General features: G+C 49.0%; 9 protein-coding genes across 9 annotated transcripts; 3 read left to right on the top strand and 6 right to left on the bottom strand.

Moving 5' to 3' along the window:
* Positions 1–362: 362 nt before the first annotated feature.
* N7529_000696 (ABC transporter ATP-binding protein) lies at positions 363–4,368 on the bottom strand (the record flags this gene model as incomplete). The annotated part of the gene is given in 3 exon segments (XM_057236227.1): positions 363–1,333; positions 1,348–3,384; positions 3,435–4,368. 3 exon segments carry the CDS (start codon positions 4,366–4,368, stop codon positions 363–365), a joined length of 3,942 nt encoding a protein of 1,313 aa, XP_057103030.1.
* Positions 4,369–5,386: 1,018 nt separating this feature from the next.
* N7529_000695 (GNAT family N-acetyltransferase) lies at positions 5,387–6,776 on the bottom strand (the record flags this gene model as incomplete). The annotated part of the gene is made up of 2 exons (XM_057236226.1): positions 5,387–5,758; positions 5,823–6,776. The coding sequence occupies 2 exons, from the start codon at positions 6,774–6,776 to the stop codon at positions 5,387–5,389; spliced, it is 1,326 nt and encodes a 441-aa protein (XP_057103029.1).
* A 390-nt stretch (positions 6,777–7,166) lies between these two features.
* sidH (enoyl-CoA hydratase/isomerase family protein) lies at positions 7,167–8,039 on the top strand (the record flags this gene model as incomplete). The annotated part of the gene is made up of 2 exons (XM_057236225.1): positions 7,167–7,395; positions 7,450–8,039. The coding sequence occupies 2 exons, from the start codon at positions 7,167–7,169 to the stop codon at positions 8,037–8,039; spliced, it is 819 nt and encodes a 272-aa protein (XP_057103028.1).
* Positions 8,040–9,121: 1,082 nt separating this feature from the next.
* On the top strand, positions 9,122–11,043 carry mirD (putative MFS siderophore iron transporter; the record flags this gene model as incomplete). Its single annotated transcript, XM_057236224.1, has 3 exons — positions 9,122–9,363; positions 9,444–10,057; positions 10,112–11,043. The coding sequence occupies 3 exons, from the start codon at positions 9,122–9,124 to the stop codon at positions 11,041–11,043; spliced, it is 1,788 nt and encodes a 595-aa protein (XP_057103027.1).
* A 3,438-nt stretch (positions 11,044–14,481) lies between these two features.
* N7529_000692 (uncharacterized protein) lies at positions 14,482–15,156 on the bottom strand (the record flags this gene model as incomplete). The annotated part of the gene is made up of 1 exon (XM_057236223.1): positions 14,482–15,156. The coding sequence occupies one exon, from the start codon at positions 15,154–15,156 to the stop codon at positions 14,482–14,484; it is 675 nt and encodes a 224-aa protein (XP_057103026.1).
* A 320-nt stretch (positions 15,157–15,476) lies between these two features.
* On the bottom strand, positions 15,477–16,536 carry N7529_000691 (putative glycerol dehydrogenase; the record flags this gene model as incomplete). Its single annotated transcript, XM_057236222.1, has 3 exons — positions 15,477–15,676; positions 15,740–16,120; positions 16,176–16,536. 3 exons carry the CDS (start codon positions 16,534–16,536, stop codon positions 15,477–15,479), a joined length of 942 nt encoding a protein of 313 aa, XP_057103025.1.
* Positions 16,537–17,330: 794 nt separating this feature from the next.
* N7529_000690 (inositol oxygenase) lies at positions 17,331–18,349 on the top strand (the record flags this gene model as incomplete). Its single annotated transcript, XM_057236221.1, has 2 exons — positions 17,331–18,242; positions 18,293–18,349. 2 exons carry the CDS (start codon positions 17,331–17,333, stop codon positions 18,347–18,349), a joined length of 969 nt encoding a protein of 322 aa, XP_057103024.1.
* Positions 18,350–19,072: 723 nt separating this feature from the next.
* On the bottom strand, positions 19,073–20,251 carry N7529_000689 (putative NAD binding Rossmann fold oxidoreductase; the record flags this gene model as incomplete). Its single annotated transcript, XM_057236220.1, has 2 exons — positions 19,073–19,813; positions 19,925–20,251. 2 exons carry the CDS (start codon positions 20,249–20,251, stop codon positions 19,073–19,075), a joined length of 1,068 nt encoding a protein of 355 aa, XP_057103023.1.
* Positions 20,252–20,477: 226 nt separating this feature from the next.
* Positions 20,478–22,252, bottom strand: N7529_000688 (uncharacterized protein; the record flags this gene model as incomplete). Its single annotated transcript, XM_057236219.1, has 4 exons — positions 20,478–21,207; positions 21,264–21,400; positions 21,452–21,881; positions 21,948–22,252. 4 exons carry the CDS (start codon positions 22,250–22,252, stop codon positions 20,478–20,480), a joined length of 1,602 nt encoding a protein of 533 aa, XP_057103022.1.
* Between the last annotated feature and the right edge of the window lie 159 nt (positions 22,253–22,411).

The raw sequence follows: 22,411 nt of genomic DNA, 5'->3' as shown, positions 1-22,411 counted from the left end.
TTCAAGCAGATAGGTTGGTTTAGTCAAGAATTTTATTGCATTCCGTTTTTGTTATATCATCCCTTCGCTGTAATCAACATTCCGCGCCTGCGAATGTTAGTCCTACACATTGACCTCTTCACTTGTAGGATTTCTATTAATCATTCCAAGGTTCAAGTCTCCTATTAATAACTATATTCCTTCTGCTTCCTATGTTTTGCAGTGAACTCTTGAGGTTCCAGTTATCCGCGCTGCATTATAAAGGGCCTAAGGGGAATTTTACGAGAACAAGACAAAAGTAATGAGATAGAATGATGTATATCGTGAGAATATAATATTTCGAATTAAACAAGTATAGGAATATATAATAAATCTAAATTTTATCAGGTTGCCACTGTCTGGTGCATGACGTTGGCCCTGTAGCTGTCGGACCGCTCGAGCAATTCGTCGTGCGATCCAGAATCAGTGCACACACCGCCATCAATCAAGAAAATAACATCTGCCTTGCGGATAGTGTAAAGGCGATGAGCAATGGCAATGACAGTGATTCCTCGAGCAGCCTTCTCAAGACCATCTTGCAAGAGCTTCTCAGACTCAGCGTCCAAGGCACTAGTCGATTCGTCAAGAATCAAAAGCTTGGGCTTGCGGACAAGAGCACGAGCAATTGAGAGTCGCTGCTTCTGACCTCCAGAAAACTGGTTGCCACTGGGTCCGCAGAGGGTCTGGTAACCCTCAGGCAAAGACATGATAACATCGTGGATGTTGGCAAGCTTGCAAGCCTCCTGAATATCTTCGAGGCTCACATTGTGGCCGGGACGGGCACCGAGACCGACGTTGAACTCGATGCTGCCCTCGAAGAGTACACTGTCCTGTGGCACTAGGGAAACCCAGTCGCGGAAGGAGATATCAGAGGTTTTTGTCACGTCGACACCGTCAATGATGATCGATCCAGATTCGGGGGTGTACAGGCGCTCGACCAGGGAGATGATGGTCGATTTTCCAGCACCACTGGGGCCAACCAGTGCGCAGAACTTGCCGGGGCGGATATCAACGTTCAAGCCCTTCAAAACCTTCATATCCGGTCGGGCGGGGTAGGAGAAGTGGACATCACGAAGCTGCACGCTCGAGGCCTTGTTGCCAGAGTCGTAAGAGGGCTTTTCTTCGATGGCCTCCACATCCTTGCCCTTGGAGGGATTGACCTTTCCATTCATCTTGTCCTTGCCGATCTCAATCAGGCCCAAGATTCTGGCCATTGCAGATCGTGCGGCAGAAAGTTCGGGCGCCAGAGCGAACATCTGACTCCAAAGCAAGGCGCTGACCAGAAGGGAGAGAAGACAACAATAAGGAATTGTGTCTGGGTGTAATTACCGTTGAGAATCTGCTTAGAACCCCACCAGTAGGCAAGTGCGTTGACCATGTTGCCAAGGAAGTAAGTCATGGCCTGCCAGAAACTTGCTTGCAAGGTAACCATAAAGGTCTCTTGGCGAGGTCCCTTCAAGGAGCGACGGTAGGTCTGCAGTGTGTTATCTTCCAGGGAAAGAGAAGCAATCGTTTTGATTGAGGTGATTGCCTCAACGCCAATGTCAACAGACTTGGTGTAGGCATTTTCATGACGCTCCTCGAACTTGCCGAGGACCATCAGCTCCATGAGACCAGCTCCAAGCAGAAGAGGGACCAAGGCGAGACAGACCAGAGCAATTCTCCAGGCAATAATGTGAGTCAAAATGATGGCGGCGATGAGATTGACAGTGATGGAGAACAGGGTACCAATAACTGAGCCACTCAGGCCAGCCAACGCATTTCCGTCTCTCGTGATGTACGAAAGAAGCAGAGCAGGCGATCGACCGTTAGACTGGTGCCACTGAAGATCCTGTTCAAACAAAGACCGGAAGGACAAAACTCTGACTTTGTAGACAATCTTCTCTGAAACAAAGCCAAATCCTCCCCAGCTGATAACATTGGCAAAGAACTCAATGAGGGCAAGCACGAAGAACATCAGACCATAGAAATTACCCCGGTTCATAATCTCAGCCGCACCCTTGCAAGGGTTCAAGCTTCCAACGGTGTTTCCGAAAATAACGGCTTCACCAGAAAAGGCTCCGCCAACCATGCTGGCGCCGAATAGCGCAGCGAAAATCACGAGGAGATGGGGTCTCAAGGCCGGAGAGTATCCCTTGCAAAGAGCCCAGATCGACTTTTGTGGGGTCTCAGGCTCTGCCTCCTCTTCCTCGGCCGAATCGGTAGTTGGCTTTTCGGTCGTTGAGACGTGTGTATCCTTGGCATTATCAATATCGTTTGAAACGCTACCCTTCTCATTTTCGATATCTGTAATAGAAGTAGCATCAGACTTGCTAACGCTCTCAATGCTGACAGTTGTATCGTTCTTAGAAGCAGACGCAGCTCCAAGAGTCTGTAACTTGACGAGGTCGGAGTAAGGTCCATTCTGGGCCATCAATTCTGTGTGAGTTCCCTGCTCCAGGATATCTCCCTTGTGCATACAGACAATCTTATCTGCATTGGTAATGGTTGAAAGACGGTGAGCAATGGTAATGACAGTTCGGCCGGTGGAGATATTGTTGATAGCACGCTGGATGCGCTGCTCACTTCGTGAATCCAGAGCAGCAGTGGCTTCGTCCAGAATGAGAACGGCGGGGTCCTTAACAAGGGCTCTAGCAAGAGAGACTCGTTGCTTCTGTCCACCACTGATTAAACGACCACTCGAACCGACCATCGTAGCGTATCCATATTGCAAGGCCTCGATGAAACCATCGGCATCGGCAAGAGCAGCAGCCTTTCGGACCAATTGGACGATTTCGACAACCTCAGCACCCCGCGCCTCAGCTGCGGCGGTAAGATCTTGACCCTCCCTGATGTCGTTGGCAAGGTCATTGAGGGAGGTTCCGAGTAGGGTAGTCTTCAGATGCGCATGGGCCGGGTTGCTCGAGTTCATCAAGCCGTGGGCAATGTTTTCCAAAAGGGAACGGTCGAGAAGAGATGGCTCCTGTTGCACTAGACTGAGGAATCCTCTCAAGTCACGGGTGTTCAAGTCGCGAAGGTTTTGACCGTCAAAGGTAATGTTACCTTCAGTGGCATCATACAAACGGGTGACCAGACCAGCAATGGTAGACTTTCCACTTCCAGAAAGACCAACGATGGCGGTATGCTTCTTAGGAGCGATAGAAAGATTGATGCTGTTGAGCACAGTGATCTCGGGTCGGGAGGGGTAAATGAAAGAGACATTGTTGAACTCGAATCCGCCTTCTGCCTGAGAGATGCGAATACCCGCGTCGGAGGACCCGTCGATCAACGATGGGCGGTCGATATCGTCGCGCAGCTTGTGATAAGAAGCAACAGCCTGTGTAAACAAGTGAATGAAAGGTGCGACTTGACTCAGGAGAAGAGTAGCTATAATTTTGTCAGTAGACTTTTCAAGTAAACACTACAATCAAACTGACCTTCGACCAAGACAAAGATAACAGTGAAGGTAGATCCAACGGTGGCTCCCGAAGTGCCTGCGCGCACGGAGTCGGCGATACGCTTACTTCCTTGCCAGAATGCAAGACCGTTCGCGCCATAGGCAATGAAATATAAGACACCGGCTTGAATACCAGTGGCACCGGCTTTCTTGAGTCCCTCGGTCTCGGAGTCCTTCAGCGCCTTGGAAAACTTCTCTTCCAGACGGTCATTTGCGCCAAAGGCATGCACAACGACAATGTTGTTAAGCGCCTCTGAAGCAATCGACGCTGCGGAAGCCGCATAGTCCGACATCCGCCCGGAATATTTCTCAATATAATGACTTCCAGTGAATGACATCAAGAAGTAGGCGGGGATCAAAGAAAGCAACATTGCGGCCAAAATATAATCTTTAATAAAGGCGACAATGTATGCAGTGACGAAGAAGGAGAAACTCGAAATACAGATTCCGACCTTCTCAGCTGTACCGGAGCGAATTGTTTGGATATCGGTGTTCAACCTGGAGGCGACTTCTCCAGCGGGCAGGTTATCGAAGAATGAGGGTTCTTGTCGCAACAGGTTCTCGAGGTATTTTTCGCGGAGTCGCTGCGCCAGACGCGCACCAGTCATAGTCCAGCAGGTCAAGTGCAGATAGATCAAAACAAACTGGGCAATACCAAGGTAAACGATCAGGAGAATCTTGCTGTTAATACCGGATTGCTCGCTGGAGGTCGAGGCCCCCGAGCCCTCGGATTCACTGCATGTTGCGGCGTTGAAATCGTCGAGCAGTTGACCGAAGATGATACCAATAATTGGGAAAGGAACACCGGACGCAATCGAAGATGCCAGACCAACAAAAAGCGTACCCAGCTCGAGGCGCGAGGGATTGGCGGCCACGAGCAGCTTGGGGTAGCTAGCGAGCTTCCCGAAGCCCATGATGACTATAAAAAGGCGTGTTGGGCGCCTTTCTCGTTGTCGTTCGAGGTTTGAAGAAGGTAAGTTCTCGGAAGAGTCCGATTTATCGCTTGACTAGCTCGAAAGTGGCGTCACCATAAAAAAAAGGCATCCACCCCTTAGCGTGAGTCCATTCGGTGAAACGGCTTTGGCGGTTATAATGAAGCCCAACCTTGGATAAATATTTGCCAAGTATGAAGTTGAAAAATCCAAAGGGGGTTCCCGGATGTTTTACAAGCCGAACTGAATTTTCCATCAGCCGACATCGGTTTTGACATTTGATCTCCGAAGATGCAACCCACTCACCTGAAGAATTTCAATTCTACGGACGGGGGTTATCTGATCAAAGTGGGTCTTGTGTACCGTGGTCTCGCACTAGTGTCCATACGCGTATGCTCGTTAGTTACGAGTGTATTGTATACTAGTTTCGAAATTTACACTTGAATATAATACCTACAATACTATAATTACGGGCTTGTTGTTGTACTCAGTGGATGCTATTAAATTATATTTGCGTGAGATTTATAGCCCAGCACTTTGGCTGGAAAGGGAGTAAGCTCCTTCTGTGCTGTGATCTTTTTCAATATCTTGTACATACCCAGATGTCTAAACCAGTAAATAGTCCTGTGTGCTTTGCTGGCCATTGCAAAATTGCCTCGAGGGACAACACGAAATAATCAAATTTGAATATTACGCGGAACCAACTAAGACTCCGAATTTTAATAGTGGGGCTTAAATACGTAGAGGAATTCAAGGAAAATATCAAAAGATTATCTGATTGATTGGAGCAATGTGGGGTGTAAAAAAAATGGATAAATGGATCTCAGGAAATGATGATGCATCATGGGATGGAGTAACACGAGCTACAAGCCCCCACATGTCTTGGATGTGGAGATTATCGGCAATACATAGAAGAAAAGATATGTCATGAAACTTTTGTACATTGATGCGCAGCAAATATGACCTGAGATAAGCTAACCACAAGGAACGACAAGTAGAATTACAGCTTGGCATTCCATGCGGCGCGATCGGCAGATTCCAAAGGCCGCTCGCGCCCGTCCCAGAAGATAGGACACAATTGAAACCACTTTTCGCGACTGGCGATGGAATGCACCGAGCGCTTGTGTCCGAGGTCGACGTACTTGCCAATAGTCAGACCTTGCGCGTTCTCATACGACAGGATGGTCGCGCCGGTGGCCTTGGGCTCGCCGACGGCATTGACAGTTCGGGGATCGTCCAGGAAGACGTAGTGAATGCAACTAGAGTACCAGGCGTTTACGCGGCGAGCGCCTCGGAAACTCGAGTCGCCGACAAGGGAGTGGCGACCGCGATCGTAATCTCCAGCATCGTAATGCGCTCCGTAGTGGTCCTCCTGCAAGAGTGTTAGCACCGATTCCGGGAAGAAGAAAAGTAATTAGGACGAAACATGAACATACCTTCGACCAGTACAGCTCATAATAGGAGAAGCGGGTATCATCGAAACGTCCAAACAAGCACAGCACATGGGGATCGAAGTGCAGCTTGCGTAGGTACTCAGTGTGCTCGGCGATGGTGCCAGTTTCGTTCCAGCCCGCGGCCACACGCGGGTCATTCTGCCACTTGTTGAACAACTGGACATGCTCCGCACTCTCCCAGTCAACAACTTCAAGCGAAAAGTGCTCGTTGATCTCGGGGATGTAGCGACTGTACGCAATTGATCCTGGGTGTGGCTTGGGGCGACGGGTTGGGTGACGCGTATACACCGGCTCCTCGGGGAACTTGTTTGTGATCTGGTAATTTTCCGGCATGATGGGGTACTGGGATAGAGGTTCGCGCATGGGTCCGTCTGTGCCATCGCCCACGACCCAAATTGGACGCGGGCCCATTGGGGAAGCAGCGCCTTGCCAAAAGGCGCTTCGGAGAATCAGTAACTCGTCGAATTCAAGGGCCTTGTTGTCTCTATCTCGGAGGTTCTTCGGGTGCTTGATTGCCAGGCCGGTGGTCAGGAGCTCGTTTTGAATGACTTCCTTTCCTGTTCCGGACAGAGTAAGTCGGAAGTACTCAATTGTTGGGTGACCGAGGTAAATGGCGTGGACGGTATTCCAAATCTGGCCTAGAGAGGGCGCACTGTTTCCTGACCATTGGAAAACGGTCTGGGGACTGCGACGTGCGCGACCCCAGGGTGTGTTATCTGAGATCGGTGGTTGTTCGGTCTTGGGAATAAAGGTCAAGTCGAGCCATGAGAGGGTATCCGAGTGCAGCGGTTCGGGCAAGGATCGACCCTTTGCGGGTTGCTCATCGAGGATCAAGCTGCGCTTTGCGGGTGTCGACCCATCGGTGTTCACGCGATATGAGGTCAGATAAGGGTGTGGTAGCTTAACCAACGGGTATTGGTGTGAATTGGAAGCCATGGTGTATTTCTGAGTATATAAGAGCTTCGGAAAAAAGATTAGAGAAATAAAAGAAACAGCTCTCCGCCCTAGGCAATTGGATTATATGTATGAGAGACCCTGAAAAGGCAGAGGATGATCAAGGCAAGGATTTAGTAACCGAGGCCGAGATTCTGCTCAATTGTCAGATCCCAAAGGAGAAGTTTTGTTTCGGAAACGCTAAGCGAATCCATAATTCTCACCTTATGGGGCTTTTCTAAAGTTGGTACATATGTGCCGCTCGCATTCTTGAGATGCAAGTTCCGAGGTTCCGCTGCGACACTAAACGATACATAACCGTTTAGGACCCGACCAGACAAAATATAACAAACTTGACCAAATTAGTCCTGTATATTTTTCTATTTCTCAATCATGTCTTTGCGATCAGGGCCCTTGAATCATGACAATTTTTATATTTCTTTTCCACACGAGCGGGTTGTCCAGGTGACGATCAACAGACCTGACAAGTTAAATTGTATCGACAAAACTACAAGTCGAGAAATTGCAAAGATCTGGGAGCAGTTTGATGAAGATGAAAGTCTATGGGTTGCCATTATCACCGGCGTTGGGCGAGCGTTCTGTACTGGGGCCGACTTAGGAGGTATATTATTTTCTATCTACTCAAAGCAAAACAAAAATTGACACAATTGAACAGAATGGAACGCTATGAACAAAGCAGGTGTCGTCAATGACATGTCTGCGCCAGGTCTGGCGGGTCTACCTCGTCGAACAGGCAAGAAGCCGATCATCGCCGCCGTGAACGGCCTCTGCATGGGCGGAGGGTTCGAGATGGTGGCAAATTGCGATCTTATCTTGGCCTCGTCCTCCGCTATTTTCGCTCTTCCGGAAGTGAAACGAGGAATCGTGCCAGTCGCCGGATGTTTGCCGCGATTGACCCGCACCATTGGTCTACAACGCACGATGGATCTTGTGCTTACCGGTAGGAACGTGAACGCCACCACGCTCCACGAATGGGGCCTTGTCAGTCAAGTGGTGGATTCATCGTCCGATGTCGTCCGCGCAGCAGTTGATGTTGCTGAAGTCATGTGCAAGAACAGCCCCGATGCGCTGATTGTTGGTCGACTAGGCGTCCGGATGAGCTGGGAAGCTGGCAGTGTGGAAGATACTGTTACAGACCTAGCGGATCAGTGGTATCCTCGGTTGGTTGGTGGTCCTAATTTTGCCGAAGGTATCCAGGCATTTGTGGAGAAGCGTTCTCCAAACTGGAAAAACTCGAAGCTGTGAAAGGTCAGAAAAATTTTAAATTAATCAGATTAAATGGCGTAATTTGGTTTACATGGTCAAATGGGCATTCCATGGTCCGTTGTGGATCCACTACTTATCAGATTGTAACGTAAATTTTATCTAATTTTTCAATTCTGGAATTTTGGTAATTTAGTATATTGTATTTAGTGTTCGAACAAATATTCCATGTTGATTTCACAGCAAAATGCACCTGTAAGCACTCTAAGCGACTGAAAAGGCATTTCAAATTTTCATCACATCAGTAGATACAATGAACCCCATATCAGAACTCACTCTGATTATCCGAAACAGTCCTTATGATAAACGTGTTCCACTAATATGCACATGATACAATAATTACAACCGCATACAATACACTATATATGCACCATACCGCTAGTACCAATCAATACTCTCGGGCGAAATCGCACGGATCTCGACTTGCGGACTTGAGTATTGGCCCCCAAGGCCCATCATACTGTCCGATCTTAGTATTCCATTCCTCGATATCTTTTTTCCGGCTCTTGTCGCGGCGAACAAGAATTTATTATAGATGCCAAGACTGCCAAGGTTTGCCAAGCACATTTACTATATTGATTACCTCAAAAGGATGCATCCACGAGCTCGCCCAAAGCTTGAAGCGGATCCATCCCCGGTTGGCCTTGCCTTTTAATTCATCCCTACAGCATAATAACCACGCCATCAATGAAATCAGATTAGATTCAGCCCTCGGAATGTCCGGTTCAGGATTCTGGCCATGCACTCGAGTGGGCTGCCAACGCCTTGACTTCCCAGCTTGGCAAAAGAGCCCCAAACAGAGCAAGCGAAAAACTCGGTTACTTGGAGACTAGCGAATGAACGTTGAGACATCGCCAAGGCTCGCCCTGCTGGTTCCCTTCCACCGCGTGGCGTGCATTAGTCTTCCAAGACTAAGATTGTACCAAGCTGCCGAGCTCGGTGATTGATTAAGTGCTGTATCGGGAGCGCTAGCAACTCAATATTCCCTATAAGGGCAGAGGCTTCCCTTCTGATCTAAAGCTTTTTTGAGTTCCTCCATCCTATCTTCTCTGACACAGATCAACATGGGCATTGCTAGGCTCCGATCTGCCTTCCGGCGGTCCTCGACCCAGGAGAGTGTTACTCCCGTCGCTGTGAATACAGTTGGTGAAAAGAATGGCGAGCTTCCCACCGATCCGGAGACTGCCATGCCAGCTACCGCAGACAACCCGAACGTTCCTACCGAAGATATCCAGCAGGGTGTCAAAGATGTCGAGGCTGTGACTTTGAGTTGGACCAAGGGCATGCTGATTGCTGTCTTCGCCAAGTAAGCCTTTCTCTTGCACCTGTGCAGACGGGTGATCGACTCGTATAATTGACCTTGGTCACTAACAAATCTCTCAATAGCATCTGGTTTCTCTACTTCGTTAATGCTATGCAATCATCTATCTGTGGAAGTTTGCTCGGCTATGTCACCAGTGACTTCGAAAGCCACTCGCTACTTAACGTCATTTACATTGTCGCAAACGCCATGACAGCCGCCGTATACATTCCTACTGCCAAGGCCATGGACGTTTGGGGCCGTGCTGAAGGTTTCCTGGTCATGACCGTGTTTGCTACGCTCGGTCTGATCCTGATGGCTGCGTGCAGCAACCTGCCCACTTTCTGCGCTGCCTACGTCTTCTATAGCATTGGTTTCGGAGGAATGACATACTGTGTTGATGTCATTACCGCTGATATTTCCAAGTTGAAGAATCGAGGATTGGCATACGCCTTCACCTCCTCTCCCTACATTATCACGGCATTCGCTGGCCCCAAGGCCGCCGAGGGCTTTTACGAGGATATCAGCTGGCGATGGGCCTTTGGTACATTCTCCATCATTTTCCCTATTGTGGCTTCTCCTCTGTTCTTCATCCTCAAGAGCAACCTGAGGAAGGCCAAGCAGACGGGACTTCTGGAAAAGGTGCCCAGCGGCCGCAACCTCTTCCAAAGCATTTGGCATTATTCAAAGGAGTTTGATCGTGAGTGAACCGCCCACCAGTCTTCTCGTTTTATAAAACTCTAATATGTTCCAGTGTTTGGTGTCCTCGTGTTCTCCATCGGCCTCACTGTCTTCCTTCTTCCATTCAGCATTGCCACCTACGCTCCCAATGGCTGGGCATCCGGCTACATCATCGCCATGATCGTTGTTGGGTTCGTTATGCTTATCGTCTTTATTACTTGGGAGTTCAAGTTCGCTCCCACGCCTATGTTCAATTTCAGTCTGTTGACAGACCGCACTATCATTGGTGCTTGCTTGCTTGACGCAACCTACCAATTGTCTTACTACTGCTGGAACAACTACTACACGTCCTTCTTGCAGGTGGTCAACGATCTCACCATCGCCGAGGCTGGATACGTCAGCAACACCTTCGACGTGGTCTCCGGATTCTTGTTGCTCGGTGTTGGTTTCCTGATTCGCCGCACTGGTCGCTTCAAGTGGCTTCTCTACATTGCCGTTCCTCTGTACATCTTCGCTCAGGGACTGATGATCTACTTCCGCCGTCCTAACCAGTCTGTTGGCTACCTTGTTATGTGCCAGATCTTCATCTCTATTGGTGGATCTGTGTTCATCATCGTCGAGCAGCTTGCTATCTTGGCCGCTGCCGACCACCAGCATGTTGCTACTGTTCTTGCTCTTCTGAACGTCGTCGGCACTGTCGGTGATGCTGCTGGTTCCACCATCTGCGCGGCAATCTGGACCAACACCTTCTACGGCGCCCTTCAGAGCAGACTGCCGGAGTCTGCTATTGGTGACATTGATAACATCTACGAGAACCTTGACATTCAAGTCGGCTACCCTGTCGGATCCCCCGCCAGAATTGCTATCCAGGAGGCCTACGGATACTCACAGACAAGAATGCTTGCTGTTGGAACTGGTATCATGGGTCTGAGCATCTTCTGGGCTCTCATGATCAGAAACATCGACCTGAGGAAGGTTGCCCAGGTCAAGGGTGTTGTCTTCTAAGGTACTCAATTATACCCTGGGAATCATGTATCAACACTACTGTTTTTGAGCCATCTCCCACCATTATAAAATGCGATCAGCAATCTTTCAGCTGCATCTACTACTTTTACTCTTCGAACCTTATCATCTAATTATATACATAACGATCTGAATGCAGAATGTTATTATCATTGAAACTAACGAAATAATAATCAAGTCGTAGTCATCCATAGACGAGCTGGGGTACATGAGACCAGGCCTACGTTAATTCAACAGCAAGCTTCATGTCTGAAATGCCAAGACTTCAACATCAAACAGACGCGGAAGTCCTCTGACATGCCAAGGAATTGCACTTCGAGCGCACGCCGATTTTCAGCGACGTGCAGCTCGGTTGGAAAGAATTTTTCAATTGCCGCGAGGAAAGTGGGATGTTGTTTGGTGGATACAAATGTCCATCGTATGATATTTATAAATTACACAGGCATACCGCTAGTATGAGTCGTATGTATTTTAGGTAATTTATGAATTATAAAATACCATTATGTATGTATCAAAAGAAGTCCTATGTGAAACCCAAGTAGATACCTACCGTTGTAGGCCACAGACTCCGGTGACATTTGATACTGATCCACGTGTCTGACCCGAGGCCTCCACCTCGGGGTGGAGTCAGGGACCAGAAGGATCTGATAACTTTTTTTCTTCGGGTGCGTTTCGACAATTGCGTCGAAAATGCCCCTTTCTCTCGGCTTAAACCGCCGCGAGTCACACGTGGCCGACAGTCTCGACCCACAGACCGTTTCCATTAGCAAAGCAGTAGCGAGCAGCGGGACCAAGGGTGATTGATTTTCTTGAGACCTTCTGTCCACGGAAGACTCGACCGAGCTTGTATTTCTTCACGGGTGGAGATGGCCGCGCGCTCAACGGTCTTCGTCCTTTCAGGCAGTAGAATTTCACTGGAAATGGTCCGAATGGGTCAATCTGATAATTTTCTGATCATCTGATTAGATTAGGCTATTGGTCCCGGTTTCTGTTAGCGTTAGGTGGCGTCTTTATCTGATCCGAATGAATTCCGTGTATCTATATATTGATTTTATACTCGCCAAGCATGGGTACCCGGGTTTCCGCGTGAGCCCGGTGTGATGGAAGCCTGGTCTCAATGGGCTTGTTGTGCTCAAGTAGGCATTACGTATCAATAGAGCGACAATGTGTTTATACGGCTTCTTCTCCCCCTTGGCGAGAAAACCAGGGCATTTGCTCCAAGTCAATATAGGTGCCAACTAGCAAAGTGTATTTCTTGGCCTCTGGCTTCAAGCAAATGCGGTGCCATTTGTGTATTCTGGTAATGTTCCTGATAATTTCTTTTGGGGTTCGCCTGCAAATGCTACAGAGCTCTAAATATCATTTCGTCCAACCATGAAGATTTTGAGACATGTTTGTATTCACCTAGAATCATCAGGTCCTATGTGTACCGATATAGATACAGATTCAATTGATGGACAGGAGATATCATTAATATCTATAGGCTAGCTGCTCTAGTTAGAAGAAACGTGGTATATTTAAGATAGCATGGTAAAATGACGAATTCTGATCACTGAACAGTCTCCATGTTTCGGGAACCAGCCTCTTTCTTCCGGTCATATCTCAATGTGGGTATCGATAGACGACACGACTGAGTGTATTCACTTGATATAAGAATATAGGGACGTCGTATCCAATTATGTGAGCTTAGATAACGTCGTTTTCCCCATGAAGACGAGAGTTACAATTCCCTCGGGCTATATTTTCAGGGTAATACCTGACGATAAGAACGAATGACCACTACCCTCGGTGGAACTTGTGGGACTGAGGTGGCACTTTCCTCGTGTTGCTTGTATACAGAGCAATCGCGAGTGCTGGCCAGAGGCTCATGGCACTGAAATCAAGTTTCTTTAAGCGATCTTTGACATTGGATATGAAAAGGGCCCAAAGTAAGTGATAAAGTAAGTAGATTAGCGCTGCTTGCGGGTGCTAACTAACACACTTTTTTAAGGACATCCGTAATGGGCATGGACCAGTCCTCTGCAATCTCTTCAAGGATAATGATAGTGATTATGAGTGCGATGGCGGTTCCACTTCCGTTTGTTTAGGCTCACGATCACCTATCAAGAGAGAGGCTATACTTCGCGAGGACATACACTTTCTGTCTATCCATCAAGTCACCCTCACTCTCAAAGCTACACAATGTATGTTTAAAGACTGACTTTATATTCTCCATCGTGGAGTAACGGGGTCGTTTTGTGCTTTAATGTAGCGACTGGCTCTTGCTATAACACAGCCTGATTTAAAGGTATAATTTGGAAGGGATATAATCAATATAAGGCAAAAAAAAGGGAATCTTCCTCCTTCCCCGGATGGGGGGCTAGGGTCACTCGGTACCTTGAACATCAAGATTCGATCGGCTTTCAGACATATGAATGACCCCGTGCGTCACCACAATCAAATTGTTACCTCTGGCTAGGCGGTCTTCCCATTAGGTCAGGTACAGAAGATCATTGAAAGATTGATACTTTGACCAAATGTATAGGACCAATATGCTCTATCTTGTTATATTCCATAAGTTTGTCATGTCTCTTTACCCCATAGCACCCAGAACCCAGTTGAGAATCAGCCCATCCCTTTGAAGGGACTCAGCTCCGCTGCGCATCGACACTCGAAGGATCCCTATGCACAGTATGTTTTGTCTCAAATTTAGGCTGTAGCAATGACTTGTCAGTACTAACCACCTTGAAAGTTACTAGTACATATATCCGCAATTGACTAAGTATCATTGCTTTCAGCCCATCGAGACGTGTAAATTATATTCGTCAATGCGATGGTAATCTTGGAAGGACGCAGGAAAAGGGCCTATTCTTGAGTATCTAGAAGGACTAGATACGGATCACAATGCTACAGTCTGGCAGGCAACGATGACAAGATCTGGCTTCATTTTTCCACAAACTCTGTGTATGTTGTTCAGTGTGCAATCATGTGCGACTTAACCGCTTGACCAGATTCCATTTATCTCCTATGTTTCCATGTTGAACATCCTAGTGAAAAGATGCAGGCCAACAGCCAAAAGTTCGATGAGGAGTGCTCGCATTAGGGTGAAGATATCTAGAGCGAGGAAGAGAAACATGAAAAGCATAGTAGCTAGGCCAATCTCACCGTGTTCTATCTTTTGGTCCAGTCGTCCGCTTTCTTCCTGCAGGGTCTCCAGGCCAATGTCAGTATTCTTTGGCCCGATATCCGGAATGACAATACTCTAAAGCAATATACACACAGATTAGCAGTGTTAACCAATAATCCATAGCCCCTAAACCCCGTCAATAACTCACAGCAGTGCCCAGTTTCTGCGGGATCTTCTGGCCAGTGTCAGTATTCCTGGAGTCATCATCCGGAATGACATTAGTCTAAAGTAATCAGCATAAAAATTAGCTTCATTCAATCAATAAGCCCCAACCCCTCAACCCAGTCAATTCTCACAGCGGTGTCCACTTTCTGCGAAGACTCAAACCAAATCACACGGAATACCGCTGCGCAGGGTTCCATATAGACCTCAGCCCTCTTGAACCAATGAACAGCATGTCGAAGTTCCTCCAAATTGTCATCTGTGGGTTCAAAATTTCCATACTGCCCCAGTCCCGGGTATTGAAAGACACACGGGGTATCTTGGAAGGTAGTTTGTCCAAGCGCGAGCTGACAGTGTTTAATACACGCGAGCGTCGACATGGACTGGGCAAAAAAGCTCTGCGGACTATCTCCAAGCACAAGTAGTCCGAGGTTGAACTGCTGGACTTGAATGTCGCGGATGAGCCGGTCATACTCTTTGGCATTGTCGTCGTGCACTTTGTTCGTCTCGGCTTCTGGTGACACCGCAAAAGGGTTAGGGTGGTTGAAGTGCCGGTGGATCCAGTTGATTGTTTGGACGATCTCCTTGGAAATATCAGCGTGGGACGGTCTTGTTTTTGGAATGGGAGGAATGCCGGGATTGTTGTTCTGCCAGAGCTGCTCTTTTTGCTTTGCCATGGCGTTGACTAAACGCTGGCGTCTGATGGCAGGGGGTTCTATGAATGCGTCTTTGGGGTCTCCCGCGATGCGGGAGGGTGACGGGGCCATTTGGACAGAAAAGGACGCAGCGGAACAATGAGACAAGAAGGAGCAGAGAAGAAGACGACGACGAAGAAGAAGAAGAAGAAGAAGAAGAAAAGTAAAATGAGAGAAGAGCTGGAAGATGCTTCTCCCTCATCTTGAGGGCGGCGAAGGCAATGCATCCAAAACTTCCACAGGGATCACATTACAATCTCGCCATTGCAAACCAAGTTGTTCTTCATGAAATCATAAATTTTCCTTGTGGTATCTAGTTCATCAAACACAAACGCATCCATCTATACATGAAGCAATTCTATCGACCAATATAGCACTGTACATCCGACTCTCTACTGCTTGTCAGGGAAACCAAAGTTGACACCGAAGGGAGGGTAGACAAAGCGCTGGAGCTTGCCCTCTGCCTGGAGATCGTCGCTGTACTTGCGTAGGGTAGCAATATCCTCGGCATCCAGGTTGATCAAGTCGGCACGGTTGGCCTCGATACGGGCTGGGGTCACGGACTTGGCCAAGACTGAGGATCCACGGGCAACTTAAATTGATCTGTTAGCTGAGAATTCTCAATTGAAGTGGTACATGCTGGAGAATTGCTTACTGTGATAGCTGAGGAGAACAGCGGCGGGGGTAACGCCACGCTTCTTGGCAATGGCCACAATGGGCTCCGCAGTGAACATGGGGCTGCCGGTGCTGCCCAGCGGGCTGTAGGCTGTGATATGGATGCCGGCCTTGTTACAGAAGTCGACAATCTCCTGCTGGGGCAGGGAGGGGTGGTTCTCAATCTGGTTGACAGCGGGAACAATAGTAGCCTCGGGCAGGAGCTGCTCAAGGTACCGGACACTGTAGTTGGAGACACCGATGGCCCTGACCTTGCCGGTGCCGACGAGCTTCTCCATGCTCTTCCAGGTAGTGACGTGGGAGTGGCTGTGATCAATATCCCGCGAGCCATCAGCGAGCTTGGGGAAAATGTTGTGGTTACCTGTAGGGAACTGGTTAGCGCTTTGTATGTCATTGTTTGAAAGAGCCAAACTCACCCTTAGGGTTCATAGCCAGGGGCCAATGCATCAGGTAGAGGTCGACATAGTCAAGTCCAAGGTCAGTCAGACTCTGTTGGAGACCCTCCTCGACACGGGCGTGGTAAGAGCACCACAGCTTGGTGGTAACGAAGAGGTCCTCGCGCTTGACGATTCCGGAGTCAATTGCCTCCTTGATACCCTGGCCGACCTCGTTCTCATTGCCGTAGCACAGAGCGGCATCAATGTGACGGTAACCAGACTTGATGGCGTGGGCAACGGCGCGCGCAACCTCGCCGGGCTGGGACTGCCATGTTCCCAGACCGAGGGCAGGGATCTCAGCGCCGGTGTTGAGCTTGAAACGGGTATCGCAGGCAGCCATTGTGAGTGAGTGAATATGTGATTGGTCTTTTTTTCGGAAAAGAATCAAGATTATTTACAGAAGCAACTTGAAAATGTCGAGAAGAAATGAGGGGAGATACTCTCGTTACAAAGGACCCCGAGGGTGTTCCCCCACGCGGGGCTCCAAGTCACCCCGCGCTCGGAAATCGGGCTTTTTTCCATCAATCACCTTTTCGCCTTACTACCTTTTCCTTGCGAGTATTTCCTTTCAATGTTTATCCGGTTATTCTCGATTATTCTCTACAAGAGGTGATTCCCTTAAAGCAGTAACCGCGCCCGCTCTGAGAGAACAGAGTAAATCTCCCCGCATTACCCGGTGGACTCAACAAACGATCAGTCAGCAGCGGAAACCGTCTTCCATCAGATTGTCTGCGACTGAAAATTGATCCACCTGACATCAGACTCTCCACATCGAAGTCTTGGGTGACGCGGGCTGCCAATCATCGTCATTCCTTTCCAGGGCATACCAAACCTTCCATCGGCGCGGAAGCCAGAATCCGTGATGTTTCACGGTGATGATTCTTGTCCCGCACAAGAAAGGCAAATCATGCATTATCTGGGGAAATTATGAGCGCACAATCGCTGAGATCGGAAATCTAGACGCGATGTTCTAAAATGATGGACTATCCTTGGAGCCCTAAGCCTATATATACACTTAGCAATCCTGGGATCATCTTCCGTTCTTTAAGCCTTTGTTAAACATTGAATCTCATTTGACAAGATTCAGCAAAAATTAAAAATTTTCCAAGTACATATCTTCTCCATACATTCAATATGGCACCCGTTGCCGTCTTCCCCCAAGCCTCCCCCGTCTTTAACAAGCGGGATGGCCAGGCACTCGAGGACCTATCCGATGCCATCGACGAGGTCAACGTCCTGAAGGACATGAAGAAACGAGAAGCCGAGAAGGCCGCCGCCGACAAGGGTCTATACGAAGAGTCCGAGTTTGACAAGGAGAAGGACAAGACCAACTTCCGCCAATACGAAGACGCCTGCGATCGTGTCAAGAACTTCTACAAAGAACAGCACACCAAGCAAACGGTAGCCTACAACCTGAAGGCCCGCCACGACTTCCACAGCAAGACCCGCGCCGAGATGACCGTCTGGGAAGCCATGGAGAAGCTCAACACGCTGATCGACGAGTCCGACCCCGACACCAGCCTCTCGCAGATCGAACACCTGCTCCAGTCTGCGGAAGCCATCCGCCGCGACGGCAAGCCGCGCTGGATGCAACTGACAGGCCTGATCCACGATCTGGGCAAGCTGCTCTTCTTCTTCGATGCCGAGGGCCAGTGGGATGTTGTCGGCGACACGTTCCCCGTGGGCTGTGGCTTCGACGAGAAGATCATCTACGGCCGGGAGTCGTTCGTCGACAACGAGGATTACCAGCACAAGATCTACGATACCAAGTTCGGCATTTACAGCCCCGGCTGTGGTCTCGATAAAGTCATGCTTTCTTGGGGCCATGACGAGTACCTCTACCACATCGCTAAGGAGCAGTCGACTCTCCCTGACGAGGCGCTCGCCATGATTCGCTATCACTCTTTCTACCCCTGGCACAACCAGGGCGCCTACCACGAGCTGATGAACGAGCATGACCGTGATATGCTGCGCGCTGTCAAGGCTTTCAACCCTTACGACTTGTACAGCAAGAGTGATGGTATTCCCAGCATCACTGAGCTCAAGGTATGTTCTACTGTTACCGGTATTTGGAGCAAATTCTAACTGTCTCATAGCCTTACTATATGGAGCTCATCGACGAGTACTTCCCCACCAAGGTCCTTAGGTGGTAGATATCTACTACTTGATCTTGATGCCTCTCACCTCTTCTTATGATTCCCCTTTTGAACCTGTTGGTTCCATGAAAATATCGACGATACATATCATCATGACATAAATTAAGCGTTGTTTTTTGTTTTAGAATTACAATTTCCTTTCATTCCAGGCTTTTGAATATTCCAAGTAAACCAATACAGTATTCGCTTTTACAAATCTTGTTAGTTATGAACCTCGGGAAAGAACTTGTCTACTAAAATCATGTATTTCGCTTATCTTGGCCGTGTCCACAATAATGGCTTCCACGTCTGCCTGCCTTTGAATATCTTGCCCCCACCATGTATTGTTTTGGCAAATTACCCTTGTAGTGATGCATTCGTTCGGTTTAAAGTCGTCAATTTACGCACCCCAGAGCGGAATATTTGACTTCTCCTGCAACATCAGAATAATATCCAACCAGACCCAAATCAAATCCAGTCCTTTTTCGGTAAATATCAAGTAACAACATATCGGACAAGGAAATCCTGTTTAGAAAGGTAGTCTGTGCTTTGGAAGCTATGGCCCTTGTTCACATTGCACATTTATACCTTTCTTTACTAATTCAACTGCTGTCTATCTATGTACGCTGTATACAACACCAGTCATAGCTAATTCATATCAATTGATATAATGATCTACCTAGGTATCGCTAATAACATGAAAGTATATGCAAACCCCAATCATCACACATCACACATAATTTACAGACGCGAGAGCTCCGTCCGGTTCCCATTTTGATCGAAGAAGATCTTCTGCTGGGTAATCAACGACTCCTGCAGCGCCGCACCAATCCGCACCGCCTTAACAGCATTGTTAATATCAATCGGCAGCGCCGAGTTATCCAAACAAGCCGCAGAGAACTCATTAGCCTCCGTAACAAACGCATACTCAAAGCGATCATAGTAATTCTGCGGGATCTCACGACGAATACCCGTCTCGTCATAGATGTTAACATGGTTAAGCGCAGGCTGGGTATTGACCGCAAGCTTGCCCTTAGTACCAATGATCTCAGTAACGTCTTCCTGGCCGGCAGCCATCATTCGCGAAGCATAGAAGAAGGCCATGCGGCCGTCCCAGAACTCGACGAGGCCGACTGCGTTATCGCGGTCGTTGTGCTTGCGCAGGTCTGGCTCGACGGCTGTGATGCCGACTGCGGAGACAGACTTGACTTTTGAGTCGTCGCCGAAGAACCACAGTGTGAGGTCGATGTCGTGAATGGAGCAGTCGACGAAAATGCCGCCAGAGAACTCGGCGTAGGCGACGAAGAAGCCGCTCGGGTCGAGCTTGTCGCAGGTTTGGCTGCGCAGCACGGAGGCTGTGCCGATGGCGCCGGATTTCATCTTTTCGTAGGCGTCGCGGTAGGACTTGTCGAAGCGCCGGGAGAAGCCACACATCACCTTCAGGTGAGGCTTTTTGGCTGCTGCGTCGACGACTGATTGGGACTGTAGCGAAGGGGTTGTTGTTAGTTTGTTCTGTTCTGTTGGTAGAGATATAGGGATATATCATAGACTGAAACAATAGAGGTAGTTGGCTGGGATTGAAACTTGACTTACGATTTCGACATTGGTAGAGATGGGCTTCTCGCAGAGAACATGCTTGTCCGCCTCAATAGCCTTGATTGCTTGTTCGGCGTGTACTGCAGTTGCGGATGCAACCACCACAGCAACAAGACCTTCATGCTTGAGCATATCGTCATAGTTCTGGTACAGGCGCACACCGAAGGGCTCGAGGTGAACCTTGGCCCATTCGAGCTCGACGGGGTCTGGAGAGCTGGCAGCCACCAGCTCAGCTCGGGGAGTACGCTCCAAGAAGTTCAGGGCGTGACGCTTGCCCATGCGGCCTAGACCGGCACAGCCGATCTTCAATCTTTGGGCAGACATGATGTTATAGGTATAAAGGGTAGAGAAGAGAATTAAATTGATCGTGAAATGCAATTGACAATGTACACAGAGAATTTCTTATAAAGTTGAGTCGGAAGTACAAATGCGGAGGCCAGTCTCCGATGATCTACTCCGCAAACGTGGGGTCGGAAAGTGAATTCCAGTTGAACTCCGACACAACTCCCTTTGACTTCCTTTGATTTCGTTATTATTTAGCAATGAGAAATTATTCCTGCTCGTTGGTCTTCTTTTCCCGTCGCAATTTACGCTTCGCAGCAACATCCACTGGATCCGTAAATCCATCACCTCTTAACCAAGCCAAGCCCTTTCGCAGACCGCCGCCCTGCACGGCTGCAGGGTTCGCCTCAAGGATCGACCCCATCAACGCCCAGGATGAAACAAATAACAACAACTCACCGCCTCTTCGGCCCTTCCACAGTCCGCGCTTGATTCCAGTTTTGTACGCCGACATGATAGCGGACCGGAAAAAATAGAGAAAGGTTGTGCGGCTGTTGCCCAGGAACATAAATGGTAGACCACCCAATGCTCCACTGATAAAGAAACGCTTGGTAGGGAGCGTGGAGCGAGGCAGATTCTTGTCCAAAAGACAGACACTGCCCCAGGTTGAGCCAATGGCAGCTGAGAGAACCGCTGTTATGGTAATTATGCGTTTCGACATGCTGTTAACCGATGACAGAGGCTGGAGCATGATTCTCTTGAGTTTGGGGATTGAGAGCGCCAGCGTGACAGTTGTTAAGAATCGCGCAAGCATCGGCACTGAAAGGAGAATTTGATGCAGGAATGCCGTGCCGCAGTTCGGCAGGTTGGGGTGCAAGAGAGCGCATGATAGACTCGTAATCGCGGGATGTGCTGGTCCAGTAATTGGCGAAATAGAAGACACCGCTGACGGCAACGTGTTAGAGTCACCGGGGTGTAGAATGGGAGAAACGAATGCCCTGGGTGGTGTTAGCAAGCCTGCGCTCGAGAAAAAAAAGCCCTTGGAACAACTCACGGCCAGCGGAGATCCGCAATAGATGCGAGAGAGTTCACAATCTCCTCCTTCTCCGGCCAAGCAATGTTATCCGGCAGCGACTCCGGTCGGCTCTGGATATAACTCGGCGAGAGTCTGAGGACAACATTTGCAAACCACTACATAAGTCAGCGACCGTACAAGCAACGCCACAATTACCGAACACAAACCTTAGGCGTAGTATCGCGATCAAAAACAAAGGCATGGAAAAGCTGCGCGAGCGCAACAGGCATCAACAGCCAGCTGCCAAACCATTTCGGGCGCTTTCCCAGCCACCCCTTCGAATCCAAAACATTAAATGAGAACTCTAAGCTGCGCATGGCGGTATAGATCACCGCAGTTAATCGGAGCTGGTCCTGTGGAGCGATGCCCAGGGCAAAGCCCGCAAGACTTGCACCGATGGCTGGCGCATAGCGGGAAGTTAGGGCCTGGGAAACGCGCGGGTTGCGCTCTCTGAAGGGCTGCGCATCTTCTGTGCGGAGATTTGCCCGCAGTCGAACGAGGAAGCGGTAGAGGAGACGGTGGATGAAGAGGAGGAGGGACAAGGAGATGGAAAGGCGAAACTTGGGAGAGCGGAGGAGGGAAGTTCGAGTGTTTTTCCTGTTGGGTCTAGCATTAGTACGTATTTTGGAATAACTATAATCATATTATTCGACGTGATCGTACTCTGTAGCAGCGCCTTGGAAACGGGCCATCAGGAGATCCGCCAACTTCAGCGCGACTCCTGAGCCGACGAAGACGCGGAGCGAGGCGCGCAGGGCGGCCTCGCTGTGTCTGTTCTTCGGGCGGACGATGGCATCGAAGCGAGATGGCGATGGGAACTTGCTTTGCACTGCCGGGGCGCGTTTCAGCGCTGATTCGTGGAGGAATCGGTATTCTTTGGCGCTGAGACACAGGCGGAGAACGTCCCGTATTGCTGGTGGTGGGAGGGTTGAGTCCACGGGGACTGGAGGGCTGTCCGCGGTGGACATGGTGTTTGTTGATGCGAGCCAACTGTGAGCATCGAAGTCTGGGGATAAGAAGGGGGTCGAGGGTCTCCGCTTCAGATTGGCGCGGAGTAATCCGACCTCGGCAATTCACGCGAACACATGATGAGCTACCTCAATCGAAGTATTTGCGAGATGAATAAT

The sequence above is a fragment of the Penicillium soppii genome (assembly GCF_028829465.1).
Source record: "Penicillium soppii strain IBT 18220 chromosome Unknown utg000001l, whole genome shotgun sequence".
Taxonomy (NCBI): domain Eukaryota; kingdom Fungi; phylum Ascomycota; class Eurotiomycetes; order Eurotiales; family Aspergillaceae; genus Penicillium; species Penicillium soppii.
The sequence above is the reverse complement of the archived record's forward strand: the minus strand, read 5'-3'. Positions and strand labels throughout refer to the sequence as shown.